General features: G+C 50.8%; 1 protein-coding gene and 1 pseudogene across 1 annotated transcript; both read left to right on the top strand.

Moving 5' to 3' along the window:
* The first annotated feature begins 6,037 nt into the window (after nucleotides 1-6,037).
* On the top strand, nucleotides 6,038-6,961 carry LOC125092983 (vomeronasal type-1 receptor 1-like). The gene has a single exon (XM_047717533.1). The coding sequence runs from the start codon at nucleotides 6,038-6,040 to the stop codon at nucleotides 6,959-6,961; it is 924 nt and encodes a 307-aa protein (XP_047573489.1).
* Nucleotides 6,962-10,879: 3,918 nt separating this feature from the next.
* Nucleotides 10,880-15,019, top strand: LOC125087784 (histo-blood group ABO system transferase-like; annotated as a pseudogene).
* Nucleotides 15,020-21,887: the final 6,868 nt, after the last annotated feature.

The raw sequence follows: 21,887 nt of genomic DNA, 5'->3' as shown, positions 1-21,887 counted from the left end.
CAGGGTACCTTGAGGAGACCTAAGGGTGCCGTCTTCTGACCTCTTCTGTCCAGGGAGGAATTTTAGATGTCCATGGAAATTCAACTCCTAGAAAAAGTAGACCCCAAACATAATGAGAAAAGAGAAGAGGATGTTAAGTAGCTGAAATAGTCGATTTAACTTTCCTCTTATGGAACTCAGAGGGACCGTACCCGCCTTGTAGTTGAATAGGCTCAGTCTAGCTGTGTGTGCAGGTTTGGAGCCTCCTCATTCTGCTCTGCCCATTAGGCCCTGATCATTTTTCAGGGCTTTTCAGTCCTCCCTTAGGTCCCTGACCCTCACAGCCTTTTTCACAGAACTGCAGGGTTACTTGAGCTGTGAGAGGGCACACATTTCTAGGAATTGGTAGACACTGTTAGCTAATTTGGAGGATGGTGAAGGAGGTGGATGTTAACTTCCTGAGTTCACCAGGGATCTCCACTTAGGCTGTAATACAGGTAACAGTAAATCCCAAGTAAAACAAATCCTGTAACTTAACCAGGCAGAGGAAGGTTCAAAAGACAACGTGTGTTCTGAAATGGCAGTGAGCTGAAGGCCAGATTCACCATCCTGGGGGGTGAGGAAGCCTGGCTCAATGCTTGAGTAGTGTCCCATCTGGGCAGAGCACTGGTGTAGAAGTTTCTGAGCCTGTAAGGACAGTGTGATTACCAGAAACCCAGAAGAATTGTCCAGCAGGCAGCGGAACCAACAGACAAAACTTCTTTCCAGATTGGATGGGTCCTCCAAGGGCTGATGCTTCAGGCTATCCATGGAGGCACCACTAAGTGAGAGAAACTTCTCTCCAGGCAGAGCTGGGAAGACAGACACATGAGGAAGCTCTACCAGAACACTCATCACCATCGAATTCAAGTATTTATAGTTCTCAAAGAAGCTGGTGGGTGGAGAGAATGTGGGGTCACAAACCCTGTGGCCCAGTGAACCTTGGCCTTTCCAGTAGGAGGACCTTGATCCACCACCTAAGCTGGCTTTCTCATTCTTCAGATGCTGTGTGGTCTGATTCCTCCCAGCACCCCTTCCTGCCCAGGCGCCTGCCAGTTAGTTTCCCCTTCACTGTGTCCTTCTCAGTGGCCTCCTGGCCATTCCTTATCTATGCTAACTGCACTTCCGCCTCAGGGACTTTGCATTCCGGGTGTTTCTTCTCCTGGCACTGCCCTCGTGTTGTGCAGTGCTGGTTCAGCTTGCTCTCTTTCCTGTCATACGGGTTTGTAGGGAAGTCTTTGCAAAGGATAATGAGAAAAAACCCAAACTCTTGGGTTAAAAATAGAAGGTTCATTGAAGCCTCATTAGAAAGTCAAAGATGAAAAAACCAAATTTGTTCTCTTTTGCTGTAATTCTCAATCTGACAAGTCAGATTGTAGTTACATGGATGGTTTTCTGTGTCACATGAAAATTGATTGGTTTAGACAAGCTCTGCAGAAGAAAAGCAGGCTAGAGGGAGGAACAAAGGAAGGCTTATGATCTGGTAAGTGTTACTACTTTCATAATCTCATTTGGTAAAACCCCTAGTACAGTGCCTGGAACATGGTGTACCCTCAGTAAATGTTAGAACACACACACACACATTTAAAGCACACACCAGCTTGAATGGGGTTTAGTTGGGTGGTCTTCAGACATTTTTCTGGCATTTTTATAGCACTGCATTGAAGTTTTATTTTGAAGAAATGTCCTGCGTATACTTATGAACATATGGGTACGCTGCTGTATGTTTTCTGCTACTGCAGGGGTATAGTGGTGTAAAAATAGGAAGTTATATGCAAAATTCCAGGATATCCATTGTTAAGGATGTAGTTCAAACTCGGCAGTGCCAGGAGCCATATGAAAGTCTGAACCTCAAACTTCCTTTCTCTTTTGACTCTAGCTGGTCAGCAGGGACGGGGTGGAGGCTCAGAGGTGAAAAGCTCAATGCTGAGGACAGGCTAATAATCTTATGGGAAAGAGAAAAAGGGAAGACCTATTTTGGGATAAGTAACTTTCCTGCTGGACTTAATGGTGAGTCAAGAAAGAGTCTTGTGCAGTGTCTGGAGTGGGAGCAGGATTTGGAAAGAGATGGGCTGAAATCCCAGCAGCCAAAGCTGAACTGAATTAAAGCTGTGTCTTAGGAAGTTACACAACTATATCTTATAGTCAGTCTTGTAGCTTTATTCTTGCTTAGTATTTTAAGTTATCTTTCACAAAAGCATGTCATTATTAGTGTGCAAGCATTGGCATATAGATTTATTTTTTTCCAACTGAAGCCTCTCTTTTTTGAGTATTTTATTTTTTTCTAACCATCCTTCGCAACAAAGGAAGAGTCTTGCTTCACATCCTGTGTGGGTGCATTAATTGTACTCCAAATCCTTGCAGAGGGTCCTGTGTCTGCACTTCTAAAATGGCATTTACTGTAAATGACAGTATTATTGCCTTTTGCCTATGGTAACCCACCAGTTGGCACATACTCTGGCCGTCATGGCCACCGATGTTGTATACTCACCACAGACACAAATCTGAGTCCCCACCAGCTTGATCATGGTTCAGGGGATGCACTTGCTTAAGCAGGCAGGGTATTCCTCCAGCGTGAATCTTCTCATGCGCTAGTTGGCTCCATCTGGGCAGACATCCCTCTCCTCATCTGAACATGTATTTGTCTAGGCAGCTAATGTTTACTTTGTCTCAGGTACTCTTCCAGGTTCTGGGAATACGTCAGTGAACAAGATTGGCAAAATCCCTCCGTGCATCCTACTGGTAGTAAAATCAGCAGATACTCATGCCTCATGTATTTTCCAGTTCCTAGGAGGATCAGATGCGGTCATGGATGAGAAAAGGTTCTGAAAGACGCAGAGTCCTACGCCAACACACACTGCCCAATTCCCGATGCAGCCCTCCTCCTCTCTTCCCCTCGTATACCTGGGCGAGTGCTCCTTCAGTGCTTAATGAAATAGACATTGGAGCTGAGAAAGCCCGACTTCCTGGTCTCATTTCTTCCTCATGGACTATAGGGTTAAAACACAGGTACAGGGTTGATTTTTCATTTAGTCCCTTCCCCTCACAAGCCTCAGTTACCTACGGTGGTTGTCCTGCTCTCCCTCTCTGCTGACAGGTGGTGCATCTGCAGGCCAAAGAAACTGGTATTTTTATACTGTTTATGTGATATCTCAACCTTGAACTTTGTTTTATAGAAATAGTTTGTTTCTGTTATATAACTGCACATGATTATTGTATAGTGATATTTTTATCCATTTACCTTTTAAAACTCGCTTTGTTATACTTTTCAAACTCTAGATTATTTGGAGGTTATACATAGAAAATAATATCATTTAATGAGAAAATTGTGGTTAATTTTTCCTTTCCAAAATGTGTACTAGTCATTTCCTTGCCTTTGTAGGTCAGCTCCTCTGGTACAAAAATGATGAAAACAGTTGACTTGGTATTTTCCCATTCACAGAGAGTTTGCAGTATTTAGTCATTTTGCAGGATGTTTAGGTTATAATTAGGCCCTGATTATAATTACTTTCCTAGGTTAAGCATGTGCCATTTTATTCTTACTTTTCTACCATTTGTTTTACATGGTTCATCTCTCCCTCTGATCCCCCCCCTTCATTTTCCTCTTCCTTCTCCTAATGTCCTCCTAATGTCCTAATGTCCTAATGTTCATGCTATTCTTTATGTTCTACAAGTAAGTGAAACCATATGATCATATTCTCTGCTTGACTTACTTCACTCAGCATAATCTCCTCCAGTCCCATCCATGTTGATGCAAAAGCTGGGTATTCATCATTTCTGATGGCTGAGTAATCTTCCATTGTATATAAGGACCACACCTTCTTTATCCATTTATCTGTTGAAGAGCATCTCAGATCTTTCCACAGTGTGGCTATTGAGGACATTGCTGCTATGAACATTGGGGTACAGATGGCCCTTCTTTTCACTACATCTGTATCTTTGGGGTAAATACCCAGTAGTGCAATGGCCGGGTCATAGGGTAGCTCTATTTTTAATTTTTTAAAAAAGATTTTATTTATTTATTTGACACAGAGAGATCACAAGTAGGCAGAGAGGCAGGCGGGGGGGTGGTGGTGGTGGGGGTGGGTGGGAAGCAGGCTCCCTGCCGAGCAGAGATCCTGATGTGGCGCTCAGTCCCAGGACCCTGAGATCATGACCTGAGCCAAAGGCAGAGGCTTAACCCACTGAGTCACCCAGGTACCCCTCTATTTTTAATTTTTTGAGGAACCTCCACACTGTTTTCCAAAGTGGCTGCACCAGCTTGCATTCCCACCAACAGTGTAAGAGGGTTCTCTTTCTCCACATCCGCTGCAACATTTGTTGTTTCTTGCCTTGTTAATATTTGCCATTCTAACTGGTGTAAGACGGTATCTCAGTGAGGTTTTAATTTGAATTTCCTGGGTGGCTAATGATGAAAAACACTTTTTCATGTGTCTGTTAGTCATTTGTATGTCTTCTTTGGAGAAGTGTCTGTTCATGTCTTCTGCCCATTTTTTGTCTTGATTATCTTTTTTTGGGTGTTGAGTTGGAGAAATTCTTTATAGATCTTGGATATCAGCTCTTTGTCTGTAGTGTCATTTGCAAATATATTCTCCCATTCCATGGGTTGCCTCTTTGATGACTGTTTCTTTTCCTGTGCAGAAGCTTTTTATCTTGATGAAGTACCAGCTCATTTTTGCTTTTGTTTCCCTTGCCTTTAGAGGCATGTCTTGAAAGAAGTTGCCAAGGCTGATGTTGAAGAGGTTACTGCCTATGTTCTCCTCTAGGATTTTGATTGATTCCTGTCTCATACTCAGGTCTTTCATCCATTTAGAGTTTATCTTTGTGTATGGTGTAAGAGAATGATCCACTTCATTCTTCTGCATGTGGCTGTATAATTTTTCAAGCACCACTTATTGAAGAGATTGTCCCTTTTCCATTGAATATTTTTTCCTGCTTTGTCAAAGATTAGTTGACCGCAGAGTTGAGGGTCAGGTCTGGGTTCTCTATTCTGTTCCATTAATCTATGTGTCTGTTTTTTGTCAATACCATGCTGTCCTGATGATCATGCCTTTGTAATATACTTTGAAGTCAAGCAATGTGATGCTCTCAGCTTTGTTTTTTATTTTTCAACATTCCCCTGGTGATTCAGGGTACTTTCTCTTTCCACAAAAATCATTGTATTTCTTTACAGTAATAATGTAAGTGAAGAAAGAGAAGTTAAGGAATCAATTCCACTTACAATAGTATCAAAAACCATAAGATACCTAGGAATAAACCTAATCAAAGAGGAAAAGGATTTATAGTCTAGAATCCACAGAACACTTCTGAAAGAAATTGAGGAAGACTCAAGGAGATGGAAAAACAATCCATGCTCATGGATTGGAAGAATAAACATTGTTAAAATGTCCATGGTTCCCAGAGCAATCTACGCTTTCAGTGCCATCTCTATCAAAATGTCATTTGCAATTTTCATATTGCTGGAGCAAACAATCCTAAAATTTGTATGGAACCCCTGGCTTCATTTTATTTTCAAAAGTGTTTTTCTTTTCTTTTCTTTTTTTAAAAGATTTTATTTATTTATTTGAGAGAGAGAGAGCATGAGATGGGAGAAGGTCAGAGGGTGAAGCAGACTCCCTGTGGAGCTGGGAACCTGATATAGGACTTGGTCCTGGGACTCCAGGATAATGACCTGAGCCGAAGGCAGTTGCTTAACCAACTGAACTACCTAGGCCACCGTCCCCCCGCCCCAGCTTCATATTTTAAAAAGTTTACTTTTATTAATCTTCATGGAACACATGATATTCTCTGTCTTCATAAACATTGCATTCTCTTCCTTAACAGTTCTGTTCTTTAAGAATCTCGATGATCCATTGGTCTGGTATAGCTGTATATTTGCTCACTCTGCAGGAAGACTCCCTGAAACTTGGTAACTTACTCCTCAGTCTCAATTACCTTTAATATTAACATTTATAATAAAATTATTTATCTATAGGAGGTACTGAACTTGGTTTGAAGATGTAAGAGAGACTGACGGACAATGAATTCCAGTGACATAATTTTTGGGATCTTCTTTATCTTTCAAATTTGTATTGGTTTCATGGGGAATTCTTTGTTCTTTACATTATATATGTACACCTTCTTAATTCTTCCTCACAAGAAGAAGCCTTTAGATATGATTCTTGCCCACTTAACTTTAGCTAATGCCCTGACACTCATATTCAGAGGGATTCCACTTATAATGTCATCCTTTGGAATTAGGTTGAAGATGGGCGATACTGGATGTAAAATAGTGCTCTATATTCAGAGAGTTACCCGGAGTATTTCTCTGCGCATCACTGCTCTCCAGAGTACATTTCAGGCAGTGACTATTACTCCAAGTAATCATAAATGGGCCTGGCTCAAGCACAGAATTTCTGTATTCATTCAACCCTCCTTACTTTTCTTCTGGATGATCAACATGATTATCTATCCTGTGGTCATTTTACAAACTGAGGCCAACAGGAATGCCACTGTTGATGGACTTGGGTATTATAGTCATTATTGCAAAAGCAATGCATATGATCGCCATGTGGCATCATTATCTCAAAGTACGGTGTTCATTCGAGATTTCTTCTTTCTCTCTCTGATGACATGTAATAGTATTTACATGGTATTCCTTTACAGACACCACAAAACAGCTCAGAATGTTCGTAATGCCATCCAGTCTTCATCACGCTCTCCTGAAAACAAAGCTATCCATGTTATTCTCATACTGGTGAGCTGCTTTGTTTTCTTTTCCTGGACCAACACTTTTCTTTCTGTTTATTCATTTTATACAAGTAAGAAAGAGCAGCAACCAGAGAAATTTAGCAACTTTTTCTCATCATGTTACCCAACCATCTGTTCTTTCTTTTTAGTTAAAAATGAAAATAGAATTTCTAGAATAAATTTCATGAAAACAAGAATCAGAATTTTCTCTTAAAGAAAATTAACTGATCATAGGAACACTCCTTAGCATTCTGCTACACCACAGGAGTCATTTGTATGAATACAGAGTAATAGGCTTATCAGTGACATGAGTTATATTTATGGTCCCCATTGAACTGACTTACCAGTCCAAAGAAATAATTAAGTTATTGTGAATTTATGAAACATTTTAGACATTATATGTAAGGTTTGCATTATGAAGCCATGTATTTAAGTTTTGAAATTTTAAAAAACAATAACATGTAAGTAACGTAGAATATTTCATAACATAGGAAATATTATTTATCATACAGTTACAGAAGTCAATAACCCCCCAAAGGATAATAGCTACTTTTGGTGTAAGTAACCCTAATGCTGAGCAAGGTGATGAAGTATGTGTGTTTATTAAATTGTGCTCTATACTTTGGTATGTCAGAAATATGTCTGAGAGTCAGTAGAAAGGAAAATATAAAAGTTTTGAGAGACAGAGGTACAACTTATTCCCTTGGGAAAGATTGGTATATAAAAGAGAGAAGGTCCCAGTCCTCTTGAACTGTGAACTGAATGAACTATGAACAATTGGGAAGTTTATACCTACATGTTAATGATTAGACATGGTGATAAGGTAGGAAGGTGTTTATTTGCACAGCAATATAACTGACACTCAAATAAACTTCCTTGTAAATCCAAAAAAAGGAGATATGTTATATTGAGTCATTCAAAATAAACAGAATTATCAATATTTGCATATAAACTCAGAAATGTGTTGAAATTTGCAATAATTTTTTTTACCTAGTTTGGATAAAGAAGGAACATCAGGAAATAAACAAGATCCCAAGACACCTAGAAGATTATTGTCCTGAGAACTGTTGAACATACAGGTGACTTGAGGTTTGGATTGAAGTGTGAAAGAAGGGGGCGTAATGGTCCACACCCAAGAACTAGGTATCTTCCAGAGGCAGAGAAAGACAGCTTGTCACAATTGCACATTATTAACAAGGGCTACATGCTCGGCCTCTGGCATAGTAGGATAGCGCAGATCAGAAGGGTCTGGTATGTGGTTAGGAAATAAGATGTCCATTCGGGTTTGGGCTTAGAGTCAGGGTCTGGGGTTGGTGTTTGGGGTCAGGGTCAAGGTTAAGTTTAGACATAACTGGCCCTCTTCCCCTCCATCTCCCTGGGCCTCCAGGGTGGACAGGACTTTCACACATGAGTCCAGGATTGAGCTGAAGATTTGGTTCTCTGCCCTTCAGTCCTGGGCTCTAATGGAAGAGTGAAGCATCCCCCTGGTCACTTAGTGTTTCAAATCCAACCCAACCCCAGTCAAGGGTTGTGGAGGGTGTCAGAGGTCATGAATTGTTCTTCCCATTCTCCCACCTAGGAAGAGTGCTGCTGGCCCCTTTCTGCTGGGGCAGCTCCAGGTGCCAGCACAGCCCTGACCTGTGAGGGCACTCAGTAGACATGTGTGGATTTATACAGGACTGGGCACGGGGGCCCCTCAGTCCCCAGCTCACCCTTCCTGCAGAGTGGTGGGGTCTTCCTCACACTCTTCCCTTGGATACACCCCAGTTTGCTTATGGATTCATCTATTGAAGGACTACCTGATTTCTTTAAGTTTTTAGCTCTGATGGAGGTCCTGTGCACCACTGTATGCTAGTTTTTGTGAGGAAACAGGTTTTCAAAGCAGTTGTCTGAATACTAGAAGTGGGATTGTTGGATACTCAAGTGACATTTATTTAGCCTTGATGAGACTGCCAAACTGTTTTCCAAAGCGGCCATATGTGTATCCCTAGCAGGAAGGAGCATTCCTGTCGTTCCCCACCGCCAGCAACTGGTATCCTCATCTGGATTTTTGCATTTCCCGTCGCTGTGCTGCAGGGTCTTGCTCTTGCTTACATTGATTACTTCCTCATGATGGAGGATGGAGAGCGTATTTTTGCTTATCTTTTATCTGTACATCTTCTTTGTCCAGGTGTCTATTCGGATATTTTCCCAGTGTTAATTAGGTCATTTGTGCTCTTGCTGTGGAGTTCTGAGAGGCTTTTTTTGTGTAGTTTGAATACAGATCATTTATCAGATGTGTATTTGGCAAATATTTCTCACGGTTTGTGGGTTGTCTTTTGGTTCTCTGAGCAAGGTCTTTCACAGAGTAGGAGTTATAACTGTATAAATTTCACATTATCACTTTTTTCTTTTCTGGCTTGGTGTTTGGTGTTGTGTGTTAACACTCATCACCAAATCCACGGTCGTGTAAAGTTTCTTCCATGTTTTCTTTCTGATATTTTGATAGTTGTATATGTTAGGGTCTGTGATCAAAGACGAGACTGATTAAAGCAAAAATCAAACAAAGCTTTATTTTACGCCAAGCATCAAAAATCTAACTGACCAGTCAGGGCTGTCTCTTACGAAAAGGTGACGACGAAGACCCCGGCAAGTCCGCTCCCAACCTGGTTGCTCTGGATAAGGCCTTTCTGTAGATGAGGCCACTCTGGATGAGGCCACTCTCAGGACGAGGCCGCAGTTGATGAGGTCGCTCCTCAGGGCTGCTCCCTGGAAAGGCTGCTCACAAAGAGAGGCCACTCTGGAGGAAGCCTCTTTCCTGACGATGCTGCCTCCCACAGGGTTGCTCACCGAGGAAGCCTCTTTTCAGATGAAGCCGCTCCCCAGAATGGCGCAGCTCCAGCGAGGCTGTGGCTCAGGGTATCAAGGCCGCTCCTGGCAGCGAGGCCGTTCGCAGCGAGGTTGCTGGCGTCAGGCCATTCCCTGCTGTGTGTCAGCGGGGCCGCTGGTGTCGGGACCGCTGGCGTCAGGACCGCTGGCGTCTGGGCTGCTGCCGGAGTGCTGGGACCGCGGGCATCTGGGTCAGCTGGCGTCGGGACCGCTGGCGTCTCAGGTGCAATGGCGGGTCCGCTGCAGGTGGCTCTGCTGCTCCCCGAGGCGCAGCTGCCGTAGCCGCGGTGTGGGCGGGGCTGCAGGCGTCGGGTCCGCTGGCGGCTTGTCTAGCTCTGACAAGAGCTGTCACAGCTCTCTTTCTTCTGCTCCCACCGACTCTCCTTCTTTTGCTCCTTCCTTCTTCTTCTGACAGCTCTCCTTCCCCACCCCCCTAGCCTCGCACACCAACCTTTATGGGGGTGGTTGAGCCTCGCCCCTACACAGGTAGCCAATTGAATCCTAATTCACCCAGTGGATATACCCACGCCACACTGACTGGACGTCTTCACCCGGCCTGCCCCGCCCCTACTTCTGGGGTCCACAAGCTAGTTACTCTGGGAGGGGCAGGCCCTTACAGTATATTTTAAATTTGTGTACAATTTTGAGTGAATTTTGTAAAGGTTTTGTCTGCATTCCATTTCCTATCATATGGCTTCCAATTCATTGTTCCTTGAGTGTTTCTGGAGAAGCCGGGATATTGTACTCTATTTCAGTTAGAAATTCCTGAGGCTTATTGGGTTCAGCTGGATCGGGAAGGGGTGAGGTGCGGCCATGGAACTGAGTGCACCGCCTGCTGCACCGCCTCCTGCACTGCCTGCGTCGCCCACAGGGGGCGCCCGGGCCCAGCTTCTGACCAACCCCCGCCACCCGCCCCACCCCGGCCGCCCCGGGTTGCTCGCTCAGTGGCCTTGTGTGCCCGAGAAATCCGAGCGACCCCGCCCCCCCTCGCCGGCCCGTTTGCCCGCTTCCGGAGGACCTGGGGCCCAGGGGGCACTGCAGGAGCCCTGACGTCACCAGGAACCACTGTGCAGGACGTGTGGCCGCCTCCACGCTGAGGATCTCGGCCTTCTCACGTGCTGCTGCGGAGTCTTCGTGTGGATACGGGTTCGCCACCGCGATATCGGAGCCCGGCCTCATCGGGACCCGCTGCGGATGCTTCCGGAGGGCTGGGGCGGCGTTCACGCTGCAGGAGCCCTGACCTCGTCAGAAACCGTTGTGGTGAATGTGGGTCTTCATCCGCCCTGACAGGACCCGCTGTGGAGGATTTGGAGCTGAGTCCGCACTGCAGGAGCCTGGCCTCCTCAGGACCTGCCTCTGGAGGAGAAGGTGAGGAGAAGCCGCCTGAGCGGGGACAGCTCAGGGGGTGTGTGGTTACAGGACCCCACGGGGGAATGGCGAGCTGTGTAGACGGTGGGGTTTCCACGGCTTTGTGTGCAGCGACGCGGCCTCCCGCGTGGTGAGCGCGGGGTCATCGGGTCTCCATTTCTGGGCACCGAGCCGCTCCCTGGTTCTGCATCTGTGTCCGTGCGCCCGCGGGCTCGGTCCCTGGGGCTCCTCAGACGGTGGCCGTCAGGGAGCGGCCGCCTACCTCGGTGCTCGTGCTCCCCCCGCCTGGGCCCTGCGGGGGCATTGCCGTGTCCACACCCGCTTCAGGGCTGGTTCCGTGTCTGGAAGTTTGGGAGCAACTGCGCAGAGAGCACGGGGTGTCTCCCTCCATGCCTGTCATCATTGTCGCAGGGCTGTCAGAGGACGGCTCCGTCTCCTCCTGGGTTCAGGCGACTCCCGGGCGTCTTGTCCTCCTGGACGCAGCAGTAAGTGAGGTTGTTTTCCGAGGTTCTCTTTCTGATGGTTCCTTCGGAGCGCGTAGACATGCGATTGGATCGTGTATACTGAGTTTGTTCCTTGCAAGTTTCTTGATTTACTAGTTCTGTTCACCTCACATTCCAGCTGCCGGTTGTTTTACCAGCAAATGGGTTATTTGGGAAGAGCAGAGAATTGCAATCTGGTACCAGCAAGCTAAGGTCACAGGCAAGTGCGAGAAACAAAGGAGAGGAGCATTGTGTGGTGGGGAGGAGAGAGAAGTCAGGAGGTTGTTGTGAAGGCGAGTCCGCGGAGGAAGGCACGGGTCCGGGGTGATGGGCGACTCTCCCTGGCAGAGCTGCCGGGCTGGTGATTTCATGTAGGAGATGAACCCCAGCTTCCCCTGTGGGGCCTGGAATGGATGAGTCTCTCCTGTGGGGGGTTCTCCTGTGGGGTCTCTAGTGGCCCTGAGTGCCAGGCGCCCCCTTCCCGCCTCCCCCCTTTACTGAGGCCCCCTTCCTGCTTCTGCACCGTTCTGCCCAGGCTGTGGGGGAGCCATGTGGAAAACTGAAATTCTAAATCCCACCTCGTCTACTGCACCCGAGACACAGGGGTCCCCGATGTAACCCTCCCACGAGTCTCTTGCTAACATGTGGCCTCCTGCAAGGGCGAGTGGCCTCTCCACGGTGGGTGATGGGATCTGGGAGGGTTCAGCCTCCATCGTGAAGTCTGATGTTCTCTTTGCTTCTGTGACATGATGCTGACATGGATGTTTGGAAGAGTCATGTCCTCTGCGGTGATTTCAGATCCGCAGGAACTTGTCACAGCCCCACAAATACGCTTTATCTCCACACTCAGACTCCCCAGCTGTCATTTCTTTACCACATTTGCCATTTCACACAGGCTCCTTCAGGGCCTTTTACCCCAAACAGGGACACTGTCCCGCGGAACCACTACATAACCCCAAGTGAGGAAACCCTGACGGCTTCCACATTTGAACCTAGACCACAGGCCCACTTCAGCTGTCTCCTCCTGCCCCACTGTTGGAGATGTCGTTCTCCATTCTGATCCAGTTTTCTTTTCCTGAAACTGGTCCCGAGACTTTCCCCTGTTCGCACAACCCTGATGGATTTAAGGAGCACAGATGGCTCCAGTCTGAGTGGTATTTTCTATGGGGTTGTTTTCAGTGTCTACCCATGTTGTGACATGCACCTGTCATTCATTTTTTCACTGTGACTAAACATAATAACAGTGACCCATTCAAACATTTCAGGTACACAGTTCTGCAGCCTTAGCTGAGTTCTCATGATTGTGCATCATTCTCCAGAGCTTTTTCATTCTCCCCAAGGGGGACTCTGTTGCATGAAACACTAACTCCCCATTGCCCTTTCTCCTCGGCCCCCGCAGCCCCATCCAACTTTGTGTCTCCAGACATCTCATCTGAGTGGAATCATACAGTGTCTGTCCTTCTGTGAAAACCAACCAACCAATCCGGTCCTTGTTCCGGATTTCAGAGAGGAGCTGGCAATCTTCAGACAGCATGGTGTTCGCTGTAGATTTATGGAAAAAATTACCCCTTATTCCTGCTTTCATGAGTGTTTTTATCCGCAACAGACATTGGATTTTGGTCAGAACCTTTTCTGCATCATTTAATACGACCACATGTTTTTACTTAAACATTCATTGTGGTGCATAACATCGCTTGGTTTCACTCTATTGAACAACCTGGAGACGTTTGTGAAGAGACACTTGCTTATGGCACATGACGTATCCATGAGCTCTTGGTTTTGCAATTTTCCTGATCAGGCTCCTTACATCTATTTTAAGAAAAGTATAGGAATGTATTTTGCTGATTTTGTGATGGTTTCATTGGGGTTGGTATTAGTGGTTAGGATGGAGATTACAGTTAGGGTTAGGGTTAGGGGTTAGGGTTATGGTTGCCTTAGGTTAGGCTCTCCCTGTCCTCGCCCACACAGAGCCCATTTTCCTCCAGTAACCAGAGTGATCTTTTTGGAACATAACCTTTGGGCCTCTCTGTGGTTTGCTCCCCTCCTGCCTTCCCTCCCCAGGCTTACCTCTCCCACTGGGACCCTCCCTTCTGTGGGCACCGAGGAGTGTGGTTTCCCACAGGTGCCTCAGGCTGGAATCCAAGCCTTTGCATACGCTGTGCCTCTGCCAGGAGCACGGTTCTCTCCTCCTGCTTCACGTCTGGTTTGTTTCCCCATTGGCTGAGCCTCGATTTGCCCCCTGATGGCCTGGCTCATGCCTGCTGGGCGTGATTGTGCTTTCCCCCACTTAAATGTAGAGCTGCATGGGTTTCCAACCTTCTAAGCCTCAGAGTCCCCTTTGTAAGGTGGGGTGCTGATGGCCCCCATCTCTGGGAGCAGGAGGTAGGGAGGCCCCATGGGCGGAGTCACTCAGGACAGGCTGGGAGAGTGGCTGTTGCTTAAAACAGCCCAGAGCCTGCCCCCTAGAAGAAGGTGTACATGTTCACAGCCCCCAGCTCTGGGGTCCTGCTGCCACCCTCTGGCAGTGAACCTCCCCACACCCTGTCCCCTGTCCTTATAGCTTCCTGGACCTGTTCTTGCAGACAGTGGAGAAGCCCTCCATGGTGGGACACAGGGTCACCTACTACATCTTCACCAACCAGCTGGCTGCCGGGCCCATGTGTCCCTCTGGGAGAACCAGATGTTGGTGGTCCTCATGGTGGCCACAGAGTTACCTACTATGTCTTCATCGACCAGCCGGCTGCCAGGCCCGTGTTCCTGTCCAGGAGGGCTGAAACATAGTGGTCTTCATGGTGAGACACAGGGTCACCTGCTACATCTTCACTGACCGGCTGGTTGCTGGGCCCTTGTGTCCCCACCAGGAGGGCTGGAGAGTAGTGGTCCTCCAGGTCTGCGGTGCCCCGCACTGGCAGGATATGTCCATGCAGCACATGGTGATGGTCAGCGGCTTCTGCGAGCAGCACTTCCTCCGTGAGGTGGATGACTTGGTGTGCAGGTATAGACCTGAAGTTCTGTGACCACATGGGTATAGAGATACTGTCCCCCATCTTTGGCACCCTATACCCCAGTTCCTACTGGGTAGCCTGCAAGGACTTCAGCTATGAGTGCCAGCTGTAGTCCCAGGCCCACATCCCCAGGGATCAGTGCAGCATTTGCTACCTGGGGGCCTTTTTTAGGGTATTGGTGGTGGAGTTTCACTGACTATCACCATGCAATGGGGGTTGACCTGCCCAATGGGATGGAGGCCATATGGCATGACAAGAGCCACCTGAGCAGGTATCTGCTCAACCACAAGCTCACCAAGATGCTATCCCCTGAAGACCTGTGGGACCTGCAGTGGCTGGGCTGTGCCCTGGAGGACCTGTGGTACCCGCAGCTGCTGGGCTGTCCCTTGGAGGACCTGTGGGACCTGTGGCTGTCACTCTTTCCCCTGGAGGACCTGTGGGACCTTCAGATGCTGGGCTGTCCCTGGAGGATCTGTGGGATCCGAAGCTGCTGGGCTACCCACCACCCCCCTCCCCCATCATGGAGAAGCTGAGATACACGGCTGTGCCCAAGAATCACCAGGACACCAGGAACATGTGAGGGGCTGCCTGCATTTCCATCAGGAGATGCTGCCAGTGGAGCCATCAGAGCAGGTTCCTTTTTCTGTCCCCTTGAGGGAGACTGTGAGGCCCAGATGTCCAGGACCCCTGAACATCTGGGGTTGCACCTGCATACAGGATGTCAGCCTGGGGACACAAGTTTCTCTCTTTGTGGTCACTACATTTTGATAACTTCTGGGTCATTGGCAGCTGTGAACAGCTCCAGTTTTATGTCAGATGTTTTTCTGTGTCAATGCTGAGCAACCATCTTTAAAAAGAACAGGTGAGAGAAAAGGTTTCCCCCCTGGTTCTAAACAGACACATCTTGGTGGCGCTGGGAGTGGCCCTGCAGCTGCTGTGGAGCCAGAATGGGCCTGGTTGGGTCTTCCCTCCCAGTCCCATGGGGCTTCAGGGTCAAGGGTATGCTGAGCCACCTGTCAGACCCCCTGTCTCCTGACTGCCAGAGGCCTTGGCTGTGGCTGCTAGCTCAGCCTTCAGGAGAATGGAATCCTCTGGGTTATATGTGGTTCCTGCCTTGGTTTTAAGTGGCTATTTCTGTGCTGGTGTTTGTAGTGGCTCCGCCGGGATGTGCATCCTGTTGGGATTCCTCAGTGCCCACCGGTGGGTTTGCACTTGTGCCCCCATCTGCCTGCGCTGTGTCTTAGCAAGCATTCACTGAGTGCCTGCTGTGAGCTCAGTCACCAACAAGGGGCAGAGCGTGAGAGCGAGAACCAAGATACAGGATCCCTGCTCCAGGGCCCTCCTGGGACTCACGATGGCCCTGACCTCCTGACTCACTCTTTCCTACTGTGGTGTATCAGACATATGACTGACACCGTTAAACACGTTTCAGGGTCCATTCAGTGGCGATAAGTACATTCGCTCTTCTGGACCTGCCACCTCCCTCCACTGCCACAACTTTGTCATCACCCCAAACTGAACTCTACTCACCCTACCCTAACCCTCCATTTCCCCTCCCCAGCCTGGCACCCACTAGCTCCTTCCACCTCTATGAATCAGTGCTCTCCGTCCCTCACAAGTGGGGTCCTGTAGTTTCAGTCCTTTGGGGACTGGCTATTTCATGTAACATCATGGCCTCAAGGTCTGTCCCCATGAGCCTGGAGCTGACCCACTTTCCCCCCAAAGGAGTGGCTCAGCCCTTTACTGTCTACACCGAGCCTCCTCAGTCCCTCTGTCCCCCTTATCTTCCTTCTCAGCCTGAAGATGATCCCAACATATCTGTAGCTTTGAAGACATGTTCAGTCCAAATGCCAGGAACATCCCCTGGGGGTCTCGGGCCTCACTTACCCCATCTGCCCATGTCAGGTGCCTGCACTTCCCACCAGCTGGCCACCTGCTCCTCCCACAGGTGTCCCCATCTCAGGAGAGGGAAACACCAAGTCCAGACCTTTGGAGTCCTCTGTGACTTCTCGCTTCCACCAACTCTCCCAGTAGTGAGGTGGCTGTCTTCAGATGCTCCTCAGTTACTTCTGTGCCTCTGGCGTCTTCCTAGAACCCTGACCTGGCTGTTCTCAGACACTTCATCCAGCGGTACCTGCACTTTCCGGGCGGGGGATTTGCTGGAATCCGCAGTGTGTCCTGGTGCCCCACCTTTTTGAAGGCACATTGTCTGGGCTGTCTGAGGACCCAAGACTGTGGGTCTGTGGCTGGAGGGATTCCAAGCAGAGCTCGTGGGATGGGAGGGCTGCAGGGCACAGAGGCATGTTTCAGAAAGCTTTCCAGGGTCCCAGGCATCCTACCGTTCTTGCATCAAAGCCCTGAGATCTTTAAAATGCCAGCAGTGTCACAGTTGGGCCAGAAAATCACATGTCTTGCACCCAACACCACCTAAACTATTGGCCCTTTCTTGTCACTTGAGCTGATACAAAGGATTGGGAGTAGGAGCTTGAGGGCAGGTCCTGAGTCAGACTTTGTGTTTGAGGGACAAAGGCCATCCAGACAAGCTTGTGCCGAGCCTGAGGAGGGGGTCTGTGTGGAGACCCCAGCTGCAGACACTACTGTCTCCTGATGCCCCCTCAGCCCACCCCAGTGCACCTGCTGCTGGAAGAGCCCCTGCCCCCTCCTCTCTGCAGAGGGCTCTCTCCTGCTCCAGTGGTGCCTCCTCCCCTGCCAGTCACTGCCAGCCTGCAGCATGGGAGGGTAGATACCCCAATGACCTCCAGCCCTGGGGACAGAGCCAGTGCGGGTGGGGTGTGGTCTTCCAGTTGGCTTGAGTGCCAGGCCCCCACCGTGCTCACTCTCCTGTGGGCTCAGTGTACTACGTCCTCCCTTAGGCTCCTAGGCCCAAGTCGTCCTCTGCTCAGGGACCATTCTTGGCCCAGGCTCCACACGCTGGGATTGGGAGCAGGTCATCTGGACCTTCTGGACTCGTGCTTCCATGCCCATGACATGGGCGTAGGCTGGCCTCACAGACTCGTCAGAGGAGACCCAGTGCAGGAAGATGCAGGCCACGACATGGGAGATGCCAAGTGACCCCAGAGGGAGCGCACAGGCCTTGCACAAAGCACTGGGCTCAAGGGACCCAGCGCAGGATCTGGGTACCAGGCCACAGGGCATGGGGAGTCCTGGTGGGGGAGGCCCTAGCTGGGATAGGGGTTCATAGAAGTGTCCCAGAAGAGGCAGGAGACAAGGAAGGCAACAGGACTGAGCTTCCCCAGGAGGTCGATGGAAGAGTCAGAGGATCACACAGACCTTTGGGTAAACTCAGAGGCCCTGGAGATGTTGGCTGAAATGTTATTTGATCAGAAAAGTTGTGTCACAAACCCCCAGTCAACATTGAATGAGTTACTCTTTGTTGCTTCTAGGAATCAGTGTGTATGGGCCATTAGAACTCACATTGCATGAAGTCTAGGATATATTTACTTTTCATCATTTTTCAGGACTAGATTTTTTTGAGGAAATGCTAAGCATGTGTCTTTCCATTCTTTTCTTTGTGAAATGGGCCTCTGTTTTCAGGAGCAGATTCCTGGTGCTCATCACCACTGCGAGCCCTGAGGACTACCCCCTGTCACCTCCCACAATGGATGTGACCACATGGGTTGAGGGGTGCTCACTGATGAAGCCCTAGTGCTCAATACAGAGAGCAGGGACCCCAGGTCCTCGGCTGAATGAGGGAGGACATGAGGGAGGATGGGAGTGAGGGAAAGAGAGAGGGAGGGAGGATGGGACAGAGGGAGGGGAGAGAAGGAGGAGGAAAGGGATGATGGTAGGGAGGGAGGATGGCAGGGAGGGAGGGAGGATGAGAGTGTGGGAAGGAGGAGGATGAGAGGGGAGGGAGGGAGGCAGAGAGGGAGGCAGGGAGGGAGGAGATTGGAGTCAGGGAGGGAAGGGAGGGGTAGAGGGGAAGGAGAGAGGGGGGAATGAATGATGGAGTGAATAAATGAGGTCGGAAGGGAGGGAGTGAAACCACAGAAGTTGGTCCATACATCAGGAGCCATTATTTTGGGTGAGATAGGAAGGAATCACAACTCAGGCCGTGGATGGTGGCTCAGGGCAGGTCCATCTGTCCTCCCAGTGCTGACCTTCATTCTCCTCGAACGTCTGTCATCCTGGATCCTCTCCACCTCCTCCTTAAACAATTATGAATGTCCCCAGGAACAGGGTGGCAGGAGTGGGGTCTCAGGAGGGGCTGCCATGATCCTGTGCCCCGACAACATTGAGAAAGTAGCCACAGGACATTCTGTCCTGAGGACTGGGATGCGGATCCCATCCATCTCCTTTGGCATGAACATTGTTCCATTGCCTGCTGTCTCCACCACTGCTGTGCCAAATCCTACTGAAAACACATCTGTGACTAACCGAGCCAGAGTTTCTGGGGGTGAGTCACGGGCTGAGCCCTGCTAGGTGATAGGTGCACCTGTGGCCTGGGATGGGTGCCGCTCACCGTTGTCCTAGACAGGGGTGCCTGTCCCCCTCTTCTCCAGGGGACCTGCATTGGACGTCTGCTTCCCCATGTCCTCCCCGGGACTGCTGGTCCCCAGACCAGACACCTGCCAGTCGGAGGGTGACCAGCACTGCCTCCCCAGGACTTCCTTTGCCTGAGTCCTTCCCCAGGAGCTCCTGCATCTCCTGACACATCCTCCCTGTGTGCCTCTCCTCCGCCTTGAACTTGCATGTGTTTAGTCTCTGTCCCTGTCTCTGTCCCTGTGGGACCCAGTGACTTGGAGCATGGATCGGAGCAGACCCATGGGAAACCTTTCTCTGGCCTAGGGCTGTGAGCGATGCTTTTGCCCTCTGCGGTGTGTCTTCCAGCTTGCTGCATTTGCCTGGTTTCTGTGGGGGCCACAGGAGGAAACAGCCGTGTCCTGTCTGGGGACCGACTGTGGGGTCCCAGCAGGAACAGGGGTCTTGGCCCCAAGATGGTGCCCAGAATTCCTAAAGGGGTCCCTAGGATGACATCTCCTCTGTAATCCATTGGGCGTTTCCACATCCAATAAGGGCAATTCTTTTTTTTTTTTTTTTTTAACATTTATTTATTTGACAGAGATCCCAAGTAGGCAGAGAGGCAGGCAGAGAGAGAGGAGGAAGCAGGCTCTTCACGGAGCAGAGAGCCTGATGCGGGGCTCGATCCCAGGACCCTGGGACCATGACCTGAGCCGAAGGCAGAGGCTCTAACCCACTGAGCCACCCAGGCGCCCCCCAATAAGGGCAATTCTATGTCCAACAGAGAAACAAACCAAACGAGTGCCCTCTGACAATCGGTGCAGACACAAAGACACCTGTGGAGGGATTCCACTTGCAGAAACCTCCAGAACACGTGCAGGAACAGAAAGAGAAAGCAGCTCCGGGATTGCGAGGGGCCGGGCTGGGGGAGCGATGGGCAGGGAGGGCTTGGGCTCGGGGTCTCCTTTGGGGAAGGAGCTATCCTGCAGCGAGGTTCTGGGGTGTGGTGGCCCGGCGTTGGGAATGGACTTCATGCTCATGACGTGTTCAGGGGAAAACAAGTCCTTTTATTTAAAATAAATAATACACAGCATACAGGAGATGGACGGCGACGATAACGGTGACTACATACAGGAGAGGAAGAACACAGGGGGAGGGGAGGAAACATAGTGGGGGGATGTCGGGGTCAGGGGATGGAACTGATGGTATTTTTATGGGGAGATCTCCCCGCAGAGTTGTGGGCTCTGGAGGCGGGCCTGGGAGCCCCACAGGAGAAGGTGTAGGGGCAGGGGTTGGGCTAGGGGCGGGGACAGGGTCAGCAGTCGTGGCCAGTGCAGGACCCAGAGCAGGAGCTGGGTCAGAGACAGGAACAGGAGCACAGGCCAGGGCAGGGAAAGGAGCAGGAGCAAATGCTAGGGACTGGGTCTGGGGCAGGAACAGGGGCCTAGGCAGGGGCAGGGGAAGGGACAGTGGTCCTGGCAGGGTCAGGGGAAGGGATGGCGGCAGTTGAAGGGGAAGAAGCATGGGCAGGGTCTGGGTCTGGGGCAGCAACAGGGGCACAGGCAGGGGAAGTGGAGGCCGTCCTGGCAGGGGCAGGGGCAGGGGCAGGGGCAGGGGCAGGGGTAGGACCTGGGTCAGGGGCAGGTACAGGGGCAGTGGCCCTGGCAGGGAGAGGAGAAAGGACAGGGGCAGGGGAAGGGGCAGGAGCAGGAACTGGGGCAAGTGCATTGGTGATGAGTGGTGCAGGGTCAAGGGCAGGAGCTTGGTCTGGGGCAGGAACAGGGGCACAGGCAGGGGAAGGGGAGGCCGTCCTGGCAGGGGCACGGGAAGGGGCAAGGGAAGGGGCAGGAACAGGGGTAGGACCTGCGTGTGGGGCCGGTGTAGGGGCAGGTGCAGGGGCAGGACCTGGGTCTGGGGCAGGTGCTGGGGTAGGTGCGGGGGCAGTGGCCCTGTCAGGGAGAGGAGAAGGGATAGGGGCAGGGGAAGGGGCAGGAGCAGGAGCTGGGGCAGGTGCAGGGGTGATGGCCGGTGCAGGGTCAAGGGCAGGAGTTCGGCCTGGGGCAGGAACAGGGGCACAGGCAGGGGAAGGGGAGGCCGTCCTGGCAGGGGCACGGGAAGGGGCAAGGGAAGGGGCAGCAACAGGGGTATGACCTGGGTCTGGGGCAGGTGCAGGGGCAGGTGGGGGGGCATTGGCCCTGTCAGGGAGAGGAGAAGGGATAGGGGCAGGGGAAGGGGCAGGAGCAGGATCCGTGGCAAGTGCAGGGGTGATGGCCGGCGTAGGGTCAAGGGCAGGAGCTTGGTCTGGGGCAGGAACAGGGGCACAGGCCGGGGAAGGGGAGGCCGTCCTGGCAGGGGCACGGGAAGGGGCAAGGGCAAGGGCAGGAACAGGGGTAGGACCTGGGACTGGGTCTGGGGCAGGTGCAGGGGCAGTGGCCCTGGCAGGGAAAGGAGAAGGGATGGGGGCAGGGGAAGGGTCAGGGGCCGGAGCTGGGGCAAGTGCAGGGGTGATGGCCGGTGCGAGGTCAAGGGCAGGAGCTGGGTCTGGGGCAGGAACAGGGGCCCAGGGAGGGGTCTGGGAAGGGGTGAGACCAAGGGAGGATCTGGGTCAGGGGCCAGAACAGGAGCACAGGCAGGGGCAGGGGAAGGGGGAGCGGCAGGAGCAGGGGTGGGGGCAGGAGCAGGAGCAGGAGCAGGAGCCAGCTCTCCGTGGACAGCATCAGCATCTCCGTGGGCAGGCGCCCGGTCGCCTGTCGGCTCCCGGTCTCCTGCCGAAGTGTCTCCAGGCACCATGTCCCCCTCGGGAGTTGCTGAAGTTGGGAGTGGGTCTAGCTCCTCCGCTGGAGTAGCTGTGAGAGGAGAGAAGGTCAGCCGTGGGCCTGCCTCTCCCTGTGGCTTTGCAGAGACAGAGCCCAGCCCAGGGCCTCCCGGAGAAGCC

The sequence above is a fragment of the Lutra lutra genome, chromosome 1, assembly GCF_902655055.1.
Source record: "Lutra lutra chromosome 1, mLutLut1.2, whole genome shotgun sequence".
Taxonomy (NCBI): Eukaryota; Metazoa; Chordata; class Mammalia; order Carnivora; family Mustelidae; genus Lutra; species Lutra lutra.
The sequence above is the reverse complement of the archived record's forward strand: the minus strand, read 5'-3'. Positions and strand labels throughout refer to the sequence as shown.